The sequence below is a fragment of the Corvus kubaryi genome, unplaced genomic scaffold (genome assembly GCF_017639235.1).
Source record: "Corvus kubaryi isolate FWS band 111438036 unplaced genomic scaffold, C.kubaryi_AGA036_p1.0 37308, whole genome shotgun sequence".
NCBI classification, from domain to species: domain Eukaryota; kingdom Metazoa; phylum Chordata; class Aves; order Passeriformes; family Corvidae; genus Corvus; species Corvus kubaryi.
Window position 1 is genome coordinate 11,308,092 of NW_024581096.1, and position 20,285 is coordinate 11,328,376.

Genomic DNA, 20,285 nt, shown 5'->3' on the forward strand with positions numbered 1-20,285 from the left:
AAGTTTTTTATTCCACGGTGTGTGTGCATATGCATGTGTCCTGTTTCTTTCAACCACATGCAGCTCATCAAACACATAAAACGTCATTTCTGGCAAACATATTTCTTTAAGAATGCTATTATAACTCCAGTGGAAAAATAGTATGTGTCAGATTTAACTATCCAGAGCTGAAAATTCTTTTTCATCTTCCCAAAAGTAAAATGTGGAATGACAGTAATCTGTAAATTACTACAAAAGGATGTTGTAGTCATACATAAAACTTCATTGTACCTTGCACACCAGGATATTAGTCATAGGTCAGCATTCTTGCAACTTTTTATATGGTCCGGGCTTTAATTTCATCTAAATCTAAGATAAAGTTAAATATACCATCAGCCCTGGAAACATGACAATAGATAACAATCTGTCTAGTCTACTTATCTTTGGTGACTGTTCATTTGTTGTAACAGTGTCCTCACACATTTGTTCCATTGATTGCAAAAACCTGGGGCAGAAACCATGGAGTAATAGCGAGATGACAAAAATGAACTGAAAGTGGAAAGCTGACTGACAAATGAGAAGCCCATTTCCACCTTCAGCATATTCTCTCAGCATCTTGCTTTATTAACAAGTTTCATGGCTCTTGCTGCATCTGAAGGAGATCTCCCTTTGATCCCCTATACTCCATTACAAGGATAGCAAAAAATGCAAAGCAGTCTATCCACTTCACACCGGCCGGAATTTATATCCTGGCACATTAACAGAGTGTGCACAGTAACATTACTTTATATTAATACTTCAACTCTGCATCTAGATTACTCTCAAATACAGGACCAGAACACATTTGCTAGCTAGATTTGGATTCCCATGGCATCCACAGTGTCCTTGAAGAAATATCTTCCTTTAGTTTCAGAACATGACTATGTACATTCAAATCCTAGTACCTTTCAGGAAACTACTTTTTAACACTATTTCCCATCAGTAAAGTTAACACTCAGATGACCAACAAAACCAACTATGCAACTTGTAACTTAATATTTTAGCATTTCAGTTCTTATACAGTAGTGACTTCATATAATTGTCTCAGCAGTAGCTATTACCTGTTAAATCTGTCCTCAAATCATGAGTTAATATATGAAACACTTAAAATATCATAATACTTATTTTAAAAGTTCTGTATAGATCATAGTAATGTAAACTAAGCATAAATTTCTTATCCAAAAAATGTTTGGCAAAACTGATATTATAATTCAAAAGCCAAAAATTGCTTCAAGCACCCTATTACGTAATACCAACTGGCAGCCAAATTGGACTGAGTATGATAAAATGATTTTTAATAGAAAGGAGACATTCAAATATGGGAATTTCTGAAATAGATTGCAGGCAATGTCGCAAAAAACATCCTGATCCTCAAGAGCAAAAACGAATACCTTCTCAGAAGAGAAGATGGCCAGCTACACTAAGCTCAGAGGAAACACTGGAAGAAATTAAAGGAAACCCACAAGAGAACTAATATCTAAAGTCTAGAATATTCTCTGCAGACAGACAGCTGATAAACCTAGACTAAAGAATACATCAGATTCAGCTTTTGCAGAACAAATACATCTTAGGATTTAAAAATTTTTTCTCAGTCATACTTCCAAGTGCTCTTGCCCAATCACATGATTGATACAAAGCTCAAAATATTCCTGAGCCCCACCCGAGTACCATATACAGAATGAAGTACTCATTAGGTTCTATTTCTCATAGTTTAATGCTGAAATTGGCAAAAGAAAATAGCCAGCCTCTCCAAAGCACAGGTTCATATTTTGCACTTATCACTGTTGAAAAGTAAGAACAAAGAATATTTAAAAACTAGACTAAAATATTATTTTCATTTGATGCATGTCTCATGCATGAAAAGGGTCTGACCACTAGTTAAGAACAAACAGCTCAGAAGTAAAATCTGATTTCTGAAAGAATCCACAATACATAAAGGCCCATAGAGTCATCTGAAAAAAAACCTGTTTTCAGATACTGAAATACTAGAAATAAAACTACAGACATTAATACCATTAACACGGCACTGTTCATAATTCAAACAATGTCGTCTCATTGCTTCTTAGCAGTTCTGTACCAGCATGTCTGAACAAACTTTGCTTTCCTCTTAAAATTTCTCCCAGTAATGAAAAGCAACTGGTTTTACAGCATCTAGCACAATGGAACATAACCAATAATTTATCAAATCAGTCATGTAAAAAAATGCGTTTGAGAGACAAGATTTCCATAACCTTTACCTAAAGAAAAAAAACCCCAAACCCACACCTTCTTGACCATGCAATATGACTTTCAAAATCATGTTTAGAAATTGCTTCTGTGAGTAGAATATTTGCAAAGTCCCAGAAGTTACCACTTTTCTGACGTTTATTGGAACATGACCAAGAGTGAGGCTCTGCAGAGGCAATTCCTTAAGAAAATATTTTTAGTTCTTATTAATGTTAGAGCAAGTCTTGGGAAACTTGCAAAAACAGTTCCTTTTAATAGCATGTAGTGGTTTGGTCCAAAATACTCATTACATACATAGCATTAATCCAAGTCATTTTGGTTTAAAGCTGCCAAATGTGCACAGCACATTGTACCAGGACCTGCAGAACAGAGCTATATACATGAGTAGAATCATGACAAACAAATATTTTCTACACACATAACAGCTTTGCCTTACACTTGCTTTTGGCTTTAACACCAAGATATGGCTTGAAAGTACTGGCTTTTTGTCAGGCTGGGGTTTTTTTTAACTTTACATCACAAATCCAAGGAGAAATTAACAGAGTAACCTGATATTATGCTACAAAATGGAGCCTTGACAATATAGAATTGATCTCAGGCTCCTTCATTTCTAAAATGAAATTAAATTTATACCTCCAGATCTGGATTTCTGCTAACACCTAATGTTTCCATACCAGAACTCCTCAGAATTCTTTGAAATTCAAGTCTGTGAATGCTAATAGCCCTTGCAATAAACTTCATAGCAAAAAAAGTAATATAAGAACATATATACACCTGGACGCAAGTTGTATAAAATTCCACATAGTGTTCACCAGCTTGTCTCAATGTCAGCATGAAAGAACTTGAAGCTGAATCTTTTTACCAGACAGAGATACGGTTCCAGTTTTATGTTTAGAAAAAGATACAGAAGTTGTATTTGAACAATAATTTTTTTAAACCCCTAAAATTAGTTCATGACACTTGCAACATAAGTGTAATTTCCAAACTTCACACCAGTCAAGTCTATTTTTAATATTATTTCATGTTTGTATTTTAAGTACTTTATTTATACATCAACGTACTCAAACTACAAGAATCTCACAAAGAACATTTATATAAAAATACTTGTGAGATCCTTGTAACACTAAATGAACAGTGTCAGGAATAACAAATATTTTAAGTTCATATTTTATCATTAGTTTTTTGCCAAAATGAGCTTACCAATTTATCTGCAAGCTATCCCTGAAATAGAACATTAGCATACATTCTACTTGTGGTTTTTATACAACATTTATGTTTTATACCATTATTAGCAAGTACGACTAAATCTGAATGCACTCTTCTGTTAAACTTGAAAATGCTTCATTAAAATAATTTTCTACTGTGGGAGTAAAGACTGTCAGCTCTTTCTGCTCAGTTATGACAGAGGAAGGACAGTACCATTTATATCCTGCTAACTAATCATGTAAATGAAACTCATACCAGAAAACTCTGAATGTCACTTTACGTTTGAAAACTTTCATTTATTTATTCCTAAGTGGCAGGTGTACTTAATTATGTTTTCAAAGTAAATGTGCCATTTGTCAGTTTATTATAAGAAGTCAAGGTCTGTCAAAGAGATTGGAATTGCATAATGCATTAAAGCACACTTTTTACTTTTCTGATTTTTCACACTTCAGAACAGCAATAAGAATCCCTTTCTATTTTGCCCCTCTTCAGGATAACAGCCCTAACTTTTTCTCATCTTTCATTATCTAGATTTTTGGCATATCTATAGTCAGTTATATGCATTCTAGCCTTCCAAACTGACCAAAACTCAGCTGTAGCTTTTTAAGATAGTAATGATTAAAATTAGACATTCTAAATACTACTTACTCTATGTATAATAAAGTTCAATCCCTTTTTTAAGCATACTGAAATACCTTATAAACTGCGCCACATAAGTTAGACATCAGAAAGTACCTTGATAAAACCACTGGGTTTTGTTTTGGTTTATTTTATGTAATATATTTTTTGGAAAGTTCAGTGTGCAATACCGTTGAAGGAGTTCTGTATTGCCGATCTCTGGAATAACTGAATGAACTCACTTCACTTACTTTCTAAATTACCAGTGAATAATATGGATAGTATGGAAATAACTCCCTAAAAATGCTTCCTGCATTTTCTTTTCAATTTGCATATATAGAAATATAGGAATAAATGTAAAGAAATATATTTTCTTTGAGAGAGACAATATTTCACACTATGTTGCTATTCAGTGATCACTGCAATGCAAAGGACCAGTGCTTCCTGAAACAGAGGACTTCACAAAAACTAAATAACTCACCCTTCCCTTCAGAAATCCTGGCAGCAACTGTCCACAAAGGGGTCAATTGTTTTAACTTGCTTCTCCTCTTAATTAATTTTACATAAGCAGAATACATATAGAAAGTGATTTCTGTCATTTACAACTACGAATGTCAACTTGTCGTTGGTCATTTTCTGATGTGCTATTAATAATTGCATCTGCACACTCACCTGTAGCTTTCTAAAAGTGGAAAATATGCAAGTCACTGTAAAAAGCAGGAAAAGAAATAAGCAAACAAGTTCTTAGGTTCACATTCTTTGGTATTCAAGAGCCTTTTAAACAAGCTGTCTTACAAGGCTTTTGTGCATTCTACCAGGAGCTTAACATGGAACATTAAGTGCAAACTGCAGTCTTCATGCCTACCATTCACAAGGCTGGAGGGACCGAAAAGCTTGGAGAGAGGCATCCATTCCAGCAAAATCCCAAAATTTTACATCATAGTCATATCCACCAGTTATCAAACGAGCACCTGAAGGATCCAACCCCAAAGCAGAAACCTGTACAGAAAAAAAATACATAATCATATTCATACAAACTTTTTATTTTTTTTCTACAATTCTTCAGGGTGTCACCAAAACATAAAATGCTACTAAAGTGAAAAAAAAAACAAACCCAAGCTTCAAACAACCCACTGCCCTGGTTTCTTACTAAAATATCTTAGCTATATTTTCATTTTGAAATTTCACTACCTTGAATAAAGTCTGAGTACTTCTGAAGGATTAGGAAGAATGGAAGTAAAAATTACATAGTCTGAATAAACCACTGAAGATAGCTGAGAAAAAATAGTTTACAGTGTTTATCTCCTAATCATCTCATTGCAAGATTTGGCTAAGTTCTGTTTCTATGAAGAAAATTGTACTTTAGACTTCTATCAAAAGTACAAACAATATTTCTAGCAAAATAACAAAATAGTTTAATATCCACTAGTTTAAGATTCTAAGTTTACTCAAGACAGCTCATGTGCACATACACATTGCATAGTTAAATTTCTCTTCTGAAAAAAATAGAAGAATAAAATAGGGTATTGATTTTTTTTAAATCACAGATTTTAAAAAGATACCGTTGTAATAAAATAGGTCAAAACAACTTCTCAAAACCCATTTCTTTTGTATACAAAACCAGCTGCTCAGAGCTATTCAGAATTTTGAGGAAAGAATCCTAATGCTTATTACTCTTATCTGTTATTCTCAAATCATAGGTCAAGTAAAATGGGAATTTTACTGAAAATCTATTTTAATTCTCTATTCAAAGAACAGTAATGTTCTATAGTACAATAAACAGTATTTCATATACTAAAATAAATAGTAGTGTTCAAATCATCACATGGAGAAATAAGATAACAGAAGTATTTCACTGGAAATTATATAAAATAATTACATAAAATCATTTACCTTCAAAATTATTTATTTTCCTTTCTCATTTGTGAAAATATTGTATCTACTACTATGATTTCAAACATTAGCAAAAGACTAGTTGGACAGTGTGCTAAATTAATTTAGATACCAAGAGATTAATTTTCAAAAATTAAGTCATCTACATGGGAGAGTGTTGAAAAGTAGTATCAAAAAATATAAAACGAGTATTTTTAGAATTACTAAAAATTACACCTAACTTGAAAATTTCAGGAAAAGATAAAACTCATATGGAATTCATGCTTAGGTTTTAATAGAACCCATGGGTAAAACCCAGACTATAAACAGCAAATTACTTTTAACCATTGCACAAAAACATGGGTCATCCCACATTTTTAAGACAGATAAACATCAGGTTGAAGAACCCTTTCAGTAAGTCTCCAACACAATAAAGTAGTAGTAGTAGTAGTAGTAGTAGTAATGATAATGATGATGATAATAATAATAATGTTCTATAAAATGCCAGGAAAAGCATTTCAAGAGAGAAACCAGAAAATCCTGAAGGAAAAAGAATAATATTATACTTGAAAAAGAACATTCAAACTTATACAGAATAAAAGAAAAGCCTTCATTTCTGACTGGAGGGTAATGCCTGAGAATAGTGTCATGACTACAGGTTAGCAACACCGAATGTCTTCAGGAAAAAAAAGAATTCAGAGGAATTACTTTCAGATGTCTAAAACTGCATTTAAAATTCTAGGTATGGATGTACAAAAATGATAATAATTTTACAGAGAAGATGCTTACCTATACATATCTTCTTTACATGTATACATGAAAAGTACTGACTGGAACTATGATTTAATGCAGGGACATAGAAATACCACCAAAAAAACCTTGTCTCAAAGATATATTAGCCTACTACTGTATTTTTTTTTCAAATCTTTAGTATACATCTATATACCCTGTGTTACGGAGACTTCTAAAACTTATGTAAACTGTTGAATAGTTCCCACAGAAAACATTTTAAAACATGGAAACAAGTTCAATGAAAAACTAAACTACAGAAAACAATTGTCCCAATAAAAACAGCATGTATGAATGAAATTTAAGATGGACAGTTTGCTTTCCTAGAATTTAGATTTCCTTACATGAAATAGTATGGGCATCTTTTGAGTTTTCTTTTTCCAGTTTCATGTAGATGAAGTTCACTTAACTATTCCTTATTTTATCAAGGGCTCATTTCTAGTCATTTTCTCCTTTAGGTTCCTGCTGCTCCTGACCAGCTCTCTGCTGGTCACTTTTAAAGCATCACCTAAGGTAGGAACAGGTGATTCCCAAAGGCTGGAAATCAAGCAGGTGAGGCAGAAGGCCGGCTTGGCTGAACAGGGATGTTCTCTTGGAAATAAGGCAAAAAAGAAAGGCGTATGCCCTGTGGAAGCAAGGTCAGGTGACATGGGAAGAACACAGAGATGCTGCTTGGTACTGCAGGGAGAAAATCTGTACCAAAGCTCAGCTGGAGTTGAAGCTGCCCAGAACCAGGGGGAAAACACGATTTTTTTTCAAATATATTAATGGTTAAAGGCAGTGTAGAAATAATAAAAGCCCATTACAGGACTGGGATGGGCACCTCACAAAGAGGACAGAGACAAGGCAGAGGTATTTAAAGCTTTCTTTGCCTCTGTCTTCTGATGGACCAAGGGGATCTCAGACCATGACTATGAGAATGATCAACTTCCAGCCAATACTGAAATTGTGCACGATCTGCTGCTCCAGGTGGATCCCTACAAATCCATGGAGCCTGATGAGATTCATCTGAGTAATCCTCAAAGAGCTGGCTGATGTTACTCCAAAGTCTGTCTTGATGATTTTCAAGCAGTCTTGGGAATCTGGAGAGGTCCCAGTTGACATCATCTTTGTGGATCTAAGTAAAGCTTTTGATACTGTCTCTCATGGAGTCCTTCTGGATAAAATGTATTAGGAAAAGACTCTTCACCCAGAGGCTGGTTGGGCACTGGAACAGGCTCCCCAGGGAAGTGGTCACAGCACCAAGACTGACAGAGTTCAAGAAGTATTTAGACAATGCTCTTGGGCGCATGGTGTGACTCTTGGGGATGGTGCTTTGCAGGCCCAGGAGGTGGACTTGATCTTTGTCAGTCCCTTTTCAACTCAGCATATTCAGTGATTCTGTAATTAAGATACCTCACAGTATTTCAAATATACAATGCCCTAGTATAGCCAACTGTCTGAAAATAGTACTTTGAAGAAAACCAACAAATGATGGTCCTATTCACCAGGGAACTGACTCCTCCTTAATCTAAATGTCCTCCTATAATTCAGAGGCATTCACTTGCGGAAATCTTTTCAAACGTGTAATCTCTTATGTGTTTCCAAAACGAATATGCCCCCTTTACAACTTAAATGGAAATTTTGAACCCTAACCATTTCATTCATGATTTCTGACATGCAGAAAAACTAGACACCTCCTGATTAATCAAAACACTCAAGTGTTCTATTCAATAACTTCTGTATGAGGAAGCCGTTGTGATATGAGATATTAGAAAGCACAGATTACATATTCTTTCTCATACCCACCTATGTATCAAAAGTACCATGAAAAATAAAAAATATATATGGAGTTTCAATGGGAACAGTAATTCCTATTACACTGTAAAAGCAAGACAACTGGGAAATTAATCAGGTTTCTGGAAAGACTCTCTAGCTTGGGAAATCTTTTCTGAAATTTCTCAGCTGCACAGGAATAGAGTCATCATCAAATCCACATTCACTAGATTGAAGAGGTACAGATGGGATATATAAGTTTAGCTGAAATACAGTACACTGTATGAACATAATGAGAAGACTGTATTTAAAAACATTGGGGCAGAACACCAAAATCAAGATATGAAGTTACTCCCATCCTCATGTATCTAAGGTCACGGGTAAGTGGTTTCACTGTTCTAAAACAAACAAGAAAAATGCAAAAAGATAGCCCTTCTACAGAAGAGATCTTTTTTTCAATTATATGTTTCATTTACTGCATCCAGTCTAATCCAACTGTGCCATATATATCCCACATTACAATTCACCTCTGTTCTAGGTGATGACAGCTGCATTCTCCTGCAGTCAAAATATCTCAGAAGTCTTCCAAAACTGTAACTTCCACTTTACAAGGACTTTTAGTTAGAAATAACATGAGCTTATTCTTTAAGAAGCCATGAAAAGATTTACTGGTTTAATATAAAGAAAAATAAATCAAAAAATTTTACCTAACAAAGTTTGTTAGGACATGTATTCAGAAGGAAACATACTGCAGAAGCAGTTACTGTCACATGTAAAACAGGAAACTATTTGCACTAGTACGCTACTCTGCAAAACCTAGTATTCATAAAAATTAATACGCAAAGCAGTTGCATGCAGTGTGTGTAGAAAAATGCACTCTGTTTAGTTTAGTGTAATGCAATGCATCTCTTACAAGTCTTCGACCAGTCAGCATGTAAAAGCAATTGAATTTGTGTTGGAAGATGTGATTATACAAAGATAGCAACACAGAGGAAAAAAATGATACTTCCAAGTTGGATTGTGGTTCTTTAAAAGAAAGCAAAGGAACAGTAGTGGAGATAAAATCTAGAAAAGACGGAGTCAAAAACAAGAAAGAACAAGATTTCAAGAAATTGAGAAAGGTGTATAAAAGGCACTAAAAAGATTGAAGTAGAATGAAGTACTCAGCAGCAAAGAAGTCGTTGGAAAGAACATTCTCCTTTAAACCAATGACCAAAGAAAGGTCTAGATTAGACCTACGTCTATGTATTAGGAAGGTCTAGCCTACAAGAGGAACTCTAACAATTACAGAGAGAAGACTTGATGAAAATGAGACAACAGTTGAGTCATACAGAGCTATATTTAGGTTTTTATGAGAAATTGAAGAGGTGGTCCTGAAACACACTTTCAATAGCACTAAGAAAAGAGACCGACTAAAACAACAAATCAAGGAAAAAATTCAGTTCTTCAACTTTAGCTGGTAAGTATTTGTTAACTTATTTCACAGACTGACAGTTCTAGAAGAGCTTGAAGGGTTGAAAACATGTTATCACTTACTGTCTTCGTTCCATGTTGGAGTGTAATTTCATGAGAATCTGGAATTTTCTTGACAGGGTTCTGGAAAAGAAGAAAATTCACCTCTATGAAAACAGTGCTATCACCAAAAAAACCCACTAATGCAATATATATGTAAAAGTAAGAAAAGTTTCCATCACAACAGTTGTAACATGGGGAGGAGAAATGGGAAAATCATAAATCAGAGACTGATTTCACATTTTTATTTTCATGGATATACTCCCAAAAAATATGATGAATAATTGTTTTAAAAATATGACACCATCTTAAGACAAAAACAGGAAAATATTTTCTTTTTTTTTCTTCTTTGGAAGATATTAATTCACACAGAAAGAAATGTAATGGAAGTACTCAAGTACTTTGAGCAACTTTCTACAAAGGTCATATGAATCATTATTCTCAAAATACTTATTTATCTGGCATCACTCCAGTTTCCTAAAACAGACACAATCTATCCCCTTGACGTCTGACATCTTTGTTATAATTTTCTGTTGCCAAAGTATGATTTTAAAATAATTTTAGGCACACTTTATACTACACATTAAATCTCTTTCCTTATCCATCTCTGCCAATCCCTTCATTATTTTTCATGCTTCACAGAAAAGTCTCTATAGCATCAGGCTGATTTCCTTCGTACTTGTTTTATCTTCTTTATCATTTCCATCTTCTATTTGTCTGATAAAACTGAAACTCTCATTATCTTTGGTTTAGTCACACCTACCCTTCTTCTAACTTTACTTCAATTAAAAGGAAATATATTTAGGTTAGGTATTAGGAAGAAGTTCTTTACTTTGAGGGTGGTGAGGCACTGGAACAGGATGCCCAGAGAAGCTGTGGATGCTTCATCCCTGGAAATGTTCAAGGCCACGTTTGAATGATGCTCTGAGAAACTTGGTCTAGCGGAAGGTGTCTCTGTCCATGGCAGAGGGCTTGAAAGGAGATGGTCTTTAAGGAGGGAGGGCATGTTGTGCACGTGCATTCATTAGTTGTCTTCCAGAGCAACCACTTGGCTCACTGAAGCCCTACTGGGAAGTGCCAAGACATCCCCTGCTGATGGGAAGTAGAGAATAAATCTTCTTGTTTCCCTTAAGAATAAATCCCTTGTTTCCACATGTGGCCTGCACTTTTACTTCATTACGCTGCCTTTATTTTGATCCATGTGATTTTTTTCCATCTTCCTGTCTTCTCCTGCTCCATCCTGCTGAGGATGGCAGTGATAAAACAGCCCAGTGGACACCTGGCATCCAGCCCGGGTCAGCCCACCACAAGGTAACAGTAAAGGTTTTCCAATAGCTACACATGACATCCTAAAAGGTATAGCCCACACAGCATTAAGTGACATTTCCACAGACTCAGTGGTTTAGAAGCTGAGAAGCAGCTGTAACTCAAAATTCCTAAGAGAAGCTGTGATTATGAAAATGAGTTTATTGTTCAACTGACACTATAAAGCACACAGACAAAGGTATAATTATAATACAAATTAAGTTTTCAATGCTCCATCATTTCCTACACTATAAACTGGTATTTGCTATTCTTGGGATGCAAAAATCTGCTCAATAGCCACTTGCTATCCAAGCACATTCCATAAAAACCAAGCAGTGAAAAGCAAACAGTTTCCAAGATTCACCCACAACAGCCGTCACCCACAACAAAAGATGTACTATTTTTGTGAATCAGAGGCTTTCACAGAAACCATCTGTTGCATTCTTGTCTTAATGACTGCAGGGTCGCTCTTCTGCTTTGGAATATTATAGAATTCTTCATTTCACGTACCTTACCACAAAGGTAGGTACTGTAAGTCTATATTGTGTCAGCACTGAATTTAAGTTTCAAAGGGTATCTTAACTACTTTAAGAGTTCTTTCAATAATTCAAAGAAAAAAAGATGAATTTACTAATAAACAAAATTAACTAGAACAAATGTAATTTATTTTAACTGCTAGCTCCTAGGTGACAATGATTAAATTCCCATTTTCATGAGAAGAGAGGAGCACTAACATGAAAACATTTTTGCTTTACACCACACTCACGCTGAACAGTATTCTGGCTACTTAGTTTAGGAAAGAAGAACAGATAGGAATATATTCTGCCACCTGATAAATCAAACATCCTGAGCCTGAAAGTTAGACATTTGGCGACTGCTACTGGTGCTAAGCTCTGCAGTGTCCAAGGGATGCCTGACAGTTAAAGTAACTGTTTAGACTATTCAAAACAAGAAATTAAGATAACAACATCCAGGAACATATCTTGGCATAACATCTTCAAATTAGCTAAACATTTACAAAAAACCAAGGTGGCTTATTCTATTTTAGTTAACCATGAACTTCCTAAATAACTCAGAATGCTGTATCGCTAACATGCTACAGCACATGCCTATAAACACCCAAGATAAACAGATGCAACTACCACTTTCCCAGTCATTACACTCCAAAGAATAAAAAATGCCATAAAATAATTTTTTTCACAATGTGAAAGGGGAATATAGTTAGTATATTTATGCTGATTTGAACATCTGGATATCACGTAAACTGGAACTGTTTCAGACTGTAAGTCTGAAAAAAATGAAAAGGTAGAGTTTGCCTGAAGTGTACCTGCACTTCCAGGACTTAAGCTTTTGCTTGGATTTCAGATGCTAAATTTACACAAACTGATTCCATAATTTCACTAACATTGTTCTGCAAAATTTGTATTGTAATTAAAACTAGAGGAGATAAAATCTTTAGAGGATTTCTGGTTTGGTTTGTTGTTGTTGTTGCTGTTATTATTTTCTTTTAAAGCACATGAGGAAAAGACAGTATTTTAAATTTCCCCTTCAGCAGAAACAGAGGGAAACATTTATGGTGTTGACATATCTCCTAATATTTTTACAAAAATTCTCGATTCCCTGGCTGACATAAGATCAATATATATTAAATCTGTGAAACAAGAGTATTCTGTGAGTTCAGAGTTCTTCTCCAAATGAAAACTCTTCGCTTAAAAGCAATTTCTGCAAAGGGACATTGCAAATCAGCATCACATCTGCAGTGATGGAGTTACTCTGCAGTATGGAGTTACAATTTCTTCAGGGAATTCCAGCCCTAGCTGAGCGCTAAACTCCTGTGCCTAACAACAATCCTCTATTTACTGCACCACTGTCAGTAAATACTGTGGATTTTTTTTCCTTGTTCTTTTTGGGAGGTCCCTTATTCTCAAACAATACTCAGAAAATAGGCCACTAGCAACCAGAGGCTGAAACTAGATTAGTCTCTCCAGATTGTCTTGAAAAAAATCAAAGACAAAACCAAAAAAAAATCAAATAAACCGAAATTACTCACTTTTTCATGGCCCAACCAGAGAAGGGGAAAATGATGCCTTTAGGCCTAAAATAACCTCTACTGTTCCATTTGCAGAGGTCTATATATCACTAAATGGAAATTATATTGCATGAGAGAGACTTGCAAGCTATAGGTATTCTTCCACACAACAGACCTTGAAATAGGAACTTCTCTGGGTACCCAAAATACTACAATTTACAGAGGAAAAACCACTTTTTTCCCCTCTGTGTTTGCAATTGCCCTTATAAAGGATCATGCCTTCTTTGAGGATTTAAAGACTGTATGCTGCCCTGGAAGAAAATATTACTTTCCTTTTCTGGATAACTCCTTTGTTCTCAGCTCTCTGCTGAAACGCTGGCTTCCTGGAAACTTGAAAAGACACTCATTTGTGAGAGCAGAGCTATTGCACAGCATGGAGAAAAAAATGCAAAACTACAGCTGGTTGAACTAAAAGGTGAGCACTTTGCCTGCCTTGAGCAAGAGAAAAGGTTAAAGCTGATTTGGCTACTACCAATTTTAAATATCTTTAAGAGAGCCACTAAATTGATCAGGGAGCTGGAGCACTTCTCTTGTGAGGACAGGCTGAGAGCGTTGTTCAGCCAGTGGAAGAGAAGGCTCTGGGGAAACATTATAGCACCTTCCAGTACCTAAAGGGGGCCCAAAAAAAGCTGGAGGGACCACAAGGACATGTAGCATTAGGACAAAGGGGAATGGGTTTAAACTGAAAAGGCAGGGAGGCTTAGGTTAGATATCAGGAAGAAATTCTTTACTGTGAGGGTGATGAGGCACTGGCACAGGTTGCCCAGAGAAGCCGTGGATATCCCATCCCTGAAGTTTTTAGGACCAGGCTGGATGGGGCTCTGAGCAACCTGATTTAGTTACAGAAGCATTGGAATGAGATGGTCTTTAAAGTCCCTTTCAATCCAAATCATTCAATAATTCTGTGATTCTACTATACTAAAAAACCCCTTCTGCTCCAAGTGTAAACACACCTTGCTCTTTTGGGTCTCTACTTTGGTATATTCCACAGGGAAGATGCTGTCTGTTCATGAGCAGGAGTGATGAGGAGGCAAGAGCTACACTTTACACAGATTTCTCCATTTCTGGTGAAACTATGGGTTTTGCAGAACAAGTATCACAGAGGTGGTCTGACACCAATGATTACTGCCTTATTTGAAGACAGATGGAAATGACTGGAATCCTAAATGGGCAGCAGGAATGGCTGGTGGAAGTGGAAGGGGAACAACAAACCCTAGCAACAACTGGTAATGAAAGTACCTCCATCTGCTTAAGAAACTGCAGCAATTCCATCTCCCAGAAAAAAAGGAGTCCCTACAGAAAGCCATGTTTCAATCATTCAAATTCCAGTCCTTCTAGCAATTAAGAAAAAAAAGCTTTCTATTTTTGTGCCTTTTCTTTAAACACATAATGTTCATGTTTTCTTTCAAGTTCTTTTAAAGCTTATTATTTTTCCATCCAAAATTACTGTTTTGCGTAGAAAAGCAAATGCCATACTGCTGAGGGTAAAGGTGGGGAGAGCAGGAAAGTTTGAAATCTCTTGAAAGGCTTTTATTTTGTACACCAGCATACAGACTGATAGTGCTGAAATCTGCCTTGTGACCAGATACTAACAAATTTCTCTCTCTTCTGTTTTCTCCAGCAAAGAGTTCAAAATCACACATGCAAGTAAAAAAGAGTAATCAAGACGACAGCAAAGAGTTAAAAAGAAAAATGTAGTATCTCCTAATAAAAATGTTCATTCTATAAATTATGTTACATACTAAAAGAGAATGCTCTTAAAACATTTTAAGGACAAAAATATGGGCAGACAACTCATCAACAACCACGACAGAAAGAATGGGATATCTGACACAGTAATTCCCAAAGCAGACAGGAACAATAGCACAAGCTTTTCACAGAATCATGGAATTGTCAGGTTGGAAGGGACCTCTGGAGATCATCCAGTCCAACCCTCCGGCCAAGGCAGGGTCACCTGTAGCAGATGACACAGGAGTTTGCCCAGGAGGGTTTTGAACATCTTCAGAGAAGGAGACTCCACAATCTCCCTGGGCAGCCCATAAAGTTTAGATATAAAATACCACAGAAAACCACTGAATTCTGGAGATAAACCACTGTTCATCTCAACCACCAAAGAAATCTGGTCCAACTGCTGCAGTATCTAGGCACAACCACATTTTGATATGAATAGCAGAAGGCTTCAATTCATGTTTGTTGTTGCTTGCTATTGTCTGTATCAAAATGTGTTTGGTTTACAGGTCAAGTATTCTCTCTCATACATCACTTAAAATACAACCTAAATGCTTCTTTTCGGTGTAAAGAAGTTATAGAAGTCCATAAAACTTCATAGGGGGACACTCGCACAACCTTCTTGTACTGGAATTAATCTCAGGCCCACAAACAAGGAGTTTTTTCCTTTCTATCTCACATTCAACTTCAATATGCTAGTGAAGGAAATCAAGAGACTATTTTAGTGATGATGAACGGAGAGAACAGAATCCTGCTCCATTCTTCAATATTAAGCCTGAAACACTATTTGCAGAAAGATAAAAGGGTGTTATGAGGAGTATTTCACATATCTGGAAGAAAACATCCCTCATGCCTCTTTTCAAACTAGATAAATGTTTTAAGCTGTTAGGCACCCAGATGAATTTTCCATGACAGCAGTGAAAGGTGAAGGCAGTAGTAAGTGTTCTCATTTATTTTTTCTGTTCTTTTTTAACCTCGTTTTTCAAACAAACACACACTGATGTCACGTTTTGTTCCACAATCATGCACTGATTAAAACCATATTACTTGTAAAATGGGCAGGTTTTCCAAGTCACAATTTTTCACTCTTTTCCTCTGTAAATTAAACTGAAAATAAATGTGTAAGATATACACTTATGTTGCCCAAGTGAAGACTCAAGAGAAAGACAGAGTATGAAAAACCACATTATGAGAGATGGGCAAGATGCTGTTCTACAGCAACCCAAAAATATAAATATTTTCAGGTTTACAGGAGTGCACTACCCACAAACTTCCATGCAGAAGGAAGCATATAGATTTGAAAGGACATTTCAACAACTTTTAATTTCCTCTCTTTTAGGTGTTAGAATTGACAGATGTATTCTCATTCAAACTTGCATGTTATTAAACTCAGCTTGGCCCAGATTCCCATAATCTGCGTTTCTAAATGTGATGCATCTAAATATGGAAAACACTTACTCCAGACTTCCTATACAGCCTTCAAAACTAAGCAAATAACTCAAGAAGAAGGATCAGTGTACCAAAAAAACAAAATCATTGGGAAACCTCTCCTCTTCATGAATTATTACAGAAAGTGCAAAGCATCTGAATTCCTAGCATAGGTGCCTTGATTACATTGGATGAATCAAGGCATGTGTACCTGTATTATCTAAATTTCTGGTCTGAAGATAAAGGAAAATATTCTAGAAAACAGGAGGATGCATGCAAACACTAGTATGAATTATCTGGGTTGGCATTCCTACAAAATACCCAAAATATCTGTTACTCATGGAAAAACAAAGATAACTATAACTGCATGATGAATGCAGAAAACCTTCAAAATTAACAGAAATATTGGAAGGGCCCTACAAAATTATATTAGCCTTTAATTTAGGTAAGTCAAAACAGCGCAGAACTTACATCTTGAATTTTAAGTATAGGAAGATCACGGAGATGTTATTCTTTCCTTTAGTGAACTAAGAGGTAGTGCTTCAGTGTGCACTCAAGAATTAAAAGGTACTTTAAGTAGATGAACTTCCTTTCAAATACCTACAGGAAGTAAATTTAACTATTCAATATGGAAATAATATTGTGGCTAGTTCCCCCCAACATCATCTAATTCACAGATCCATGTAATTTTTTCTCATGATCTAAACCTAAACCTTATGATCTAAACCTGTCACGTTCAACCAGCAAGGGGAAAGACCTTAGATTAAAACTTTATTCCAACACAACTGCCTAAAAATAATAAATTTCTAATGTTATTATAGGTAAGATACAACATATTTTATTACATGATGGGTCAAATGGTAACTCAGAGACTGCGGCATGACACAACAGGTAGTATCGATTAACTCTCCTGTTCCCTTTCATGCCACTTACCAGCACATCCTTTTCTGAAAAGACTCCAACGGCTTAGCAGTTTAGAAAAGGTATTACAAATAGAATCTCAGCATGTTTGCAAGCACCTTTTTTAGATATAAACACCATACTTCTGAAGTACAGCAAAAAGCCTGCTTGATCTGTCTTCTGGGGGCTACTCTTAGATAGATGTCAGGAGGTTGCTATTTTTCATCTAGGTTCCAAAGTCTCATTTAGATAAATTTCTAAATTTGTAACAAACCTTTGATTTATGAAGTCATAGTTATGAAGTCATGGTTATGATCTGAGAATTGTTCTCACAATGTATACCGAAGAAATTCTCTTGAGCCTTTTCTAAAACAAGTTATTATCATTGATAAAACTGATTTAAATCTAAAATTGCCTGGAGTCATTCAAGTTTCCTCTGCAGTTTCTGGGAGACAGGTTTACTTAAGCTGAATGTTCCAGTTACATTCCACTCACATACCCACCCACCTGTTTGATCTTTATCTTCTCAGTTTCAAATGCGTATAAATATAAATACTTCATATTTGCTGAAACAGTATGTACAACTGCCATGTACCACCAAAAAGCACCTGTGTTCAGTCAAGCCAGTTTTACTACAGTAAAAAAAATACAAAACATTACTGCTACCTGCCATGTTAGGAATGAAAAAAATCTCTAGCATTTTCAGTCAGGCATATCCTCTGTTAAGGTTATTCTTTAGAGCTGAATAGAGTACTTTGTTTTAACATAATGGAATAGTTCCACTTACTCTGCAACAGTAAAACAGCTCACACAACCATAGATCAGCTGACAATGAGGAAAAATAAAACAAACTCTGAAAGCTCTGTTCAGGTTGGTAGGTTTCCAAACCATAGCTTAATTATAAAATCAGAAAGGACAAATAATTGTGAACTTTTAAGTCTTTGGAGTAGAAGTGCCAAATGTTTAGTTCAGATGCAAACAGGCATTCACCTACTTTACATTCAGCTTGTGTAGAATTTTGTACCACAGGTTCCATGTGGGATTTCTACCACAAGGAATATGCCATAAAAGACACTCATGAAAGAATCCAAAACCAAAACATAGTATGCACAACCAGAATGAACTTAACATTCGTTAACGTGTAATGTTTTCAGCCTGCTAGCCAGTTCACTTAATTACTTACATTAAACTTGCTCCAAAACATCTTTTATCTAAACTATACAGACACTTTATCATTATCACCATTTGGCAAACTTTAGGGAAAAAATAGCATGAACTTCTTTCACCTGACTCACCAAGAGAAACCATGAACACTTAGATGTTTTTCTTTCTTTAAAATAGCTTTACTGTTCTCTAGATTTAGCCTCTGTCTTAAAAGTACTTATGAAGTATCTTACAATTCAGAAAAACGTACAAAGTTAAACATGTTTTTTTCAAAAACATATTCCTCCCCTCTCTACATTTAAAGAGTCAATGATAATATTAAGCCTTTGTAATGCATGCAGCAAAAATCAATTTTAGCTACATGCACTTCTATGAAAAGTACATTAAAATTATATATGCAGTAAAATAAGTATTAAAGCTTCTTTTGCAAATTGCCTAAGCAGTGAAATTAAGTCCATCAGCAGCAATACACTTAAGATTTTAATTCTGGACTCATCAAAACTTAAAAAAAAACAACATAACCAATAGATGATCAATATTTGGCGCTGCTATCTAAAACAGATATAGTATTACTACAACTGAAATAAAATGCATTTTTCCTCATATCAAAAAAGAGCCTTATGCTCATTTTAAGACTTCTGGTGAACATGTTAGCATAAAATTTCATAAGCATCAGGATGATAAAACCTCTATACCAGTATAACAGCAACCTCATAAGCAAGCCATCTCTTTTAAATTGTTTGTGGTTTAATGACCAAAATTAAAACAATACACCATTGGTGTAGACCAATCCTTGATCTTTGACTGTGCAATTTATTTCACTCATACATACCTCAGTTTCCTCATCTGAAAAAATGGGAATAAATAATGCCTTTTTCAAGGAATCTGCTATTAGTTTTTCAGCAAAGTTGGTGAAGTTTTTCACATTCCCTAGGGATCCTGTTGTTCTTAGCAAAAACACTAGTCATGAAACTAAACAATTACAGCTCAAGAGAGAGAGAGAGGTGTTCACAAACTCCCCTTTTCAATTGTTCTCCAACTGTTATTGTAAAATGTGTTCATTAAATGCTTACTTCAGGATCTTGAGAGACAGAAATTCATGCAAAATATCCCACCTAGTGACAATGACTGCAGTTGTCTACAAACTTACCAAATAATTAGGGTAAGGAATTAAAAGTGTATGTGTGTGTTTGTGTCTGTCAGCTAGTCATGAAAAGAAGATCTGCAACCACAGGGCGAAGATAGGGGGACAAGGGTTAAAAATTACAGCATGTCTCTGTTACTGCAGGAAGGAAGAACAATTTCCTATGTAGCTTCCACAGCTGGTTCCAATTCTATTACTGTTTCGATTACTAATTCTCCCATGCCACCCATAAATTACCTTCAAAACATTAACATTTAAGCTCTATTATAGCAGCACAATTTTATGTAATGTGACATGAGAATAAATTGCTAAGTGACTTTAACTATGCATCTGGAAAGGAGAAAAGATACGTTTTTATTGTATGGACTTGACGTCCATGCTTGGAAGAAACACACCTTCCTTCATGCTTCACCCAGTCATATTCTTTTATCTAAAGCTTATGGCAGAAGAAAGCAGTCCATTAAGGCCAGATTATGTACCTCATACTGCTAAAATGGTTGTAATACCCAACAACACTGAGATAATTTTCAA

General features: G+C 35.4%; 1 protein-coding gene across 2 annotated transcripts in view; it reads right to left on the reverse strand.

The window, feature by feature from the left end:
* WDR70 (WD repeat domain 70) overlaps positions 1 to 20,285 on the reverse strand; it is a 128,150-nt gene that overhangs the window by 82,435 nt on the left and 25,430 nt on the right. For both annotated transcript variants that reach the window (XM_042028466.1, XM_042028467.1), the window contains 2 exons: positions 10,021 to 10,080; positions 4,934 to 5,067 (listed from right to left, as the gene is read on the reverse strand). In XM_042028466.1, coding sequence (XP_041884400.1) covers positions 4,934 to 5,067; positions 10,021 to 10,080 — 194 coding nt within the window. The remainder of the gene's footprint in view (positions 1 to 4,933; positions 5,068 to 10,020; positions 10,081 to 20,285) is intronic.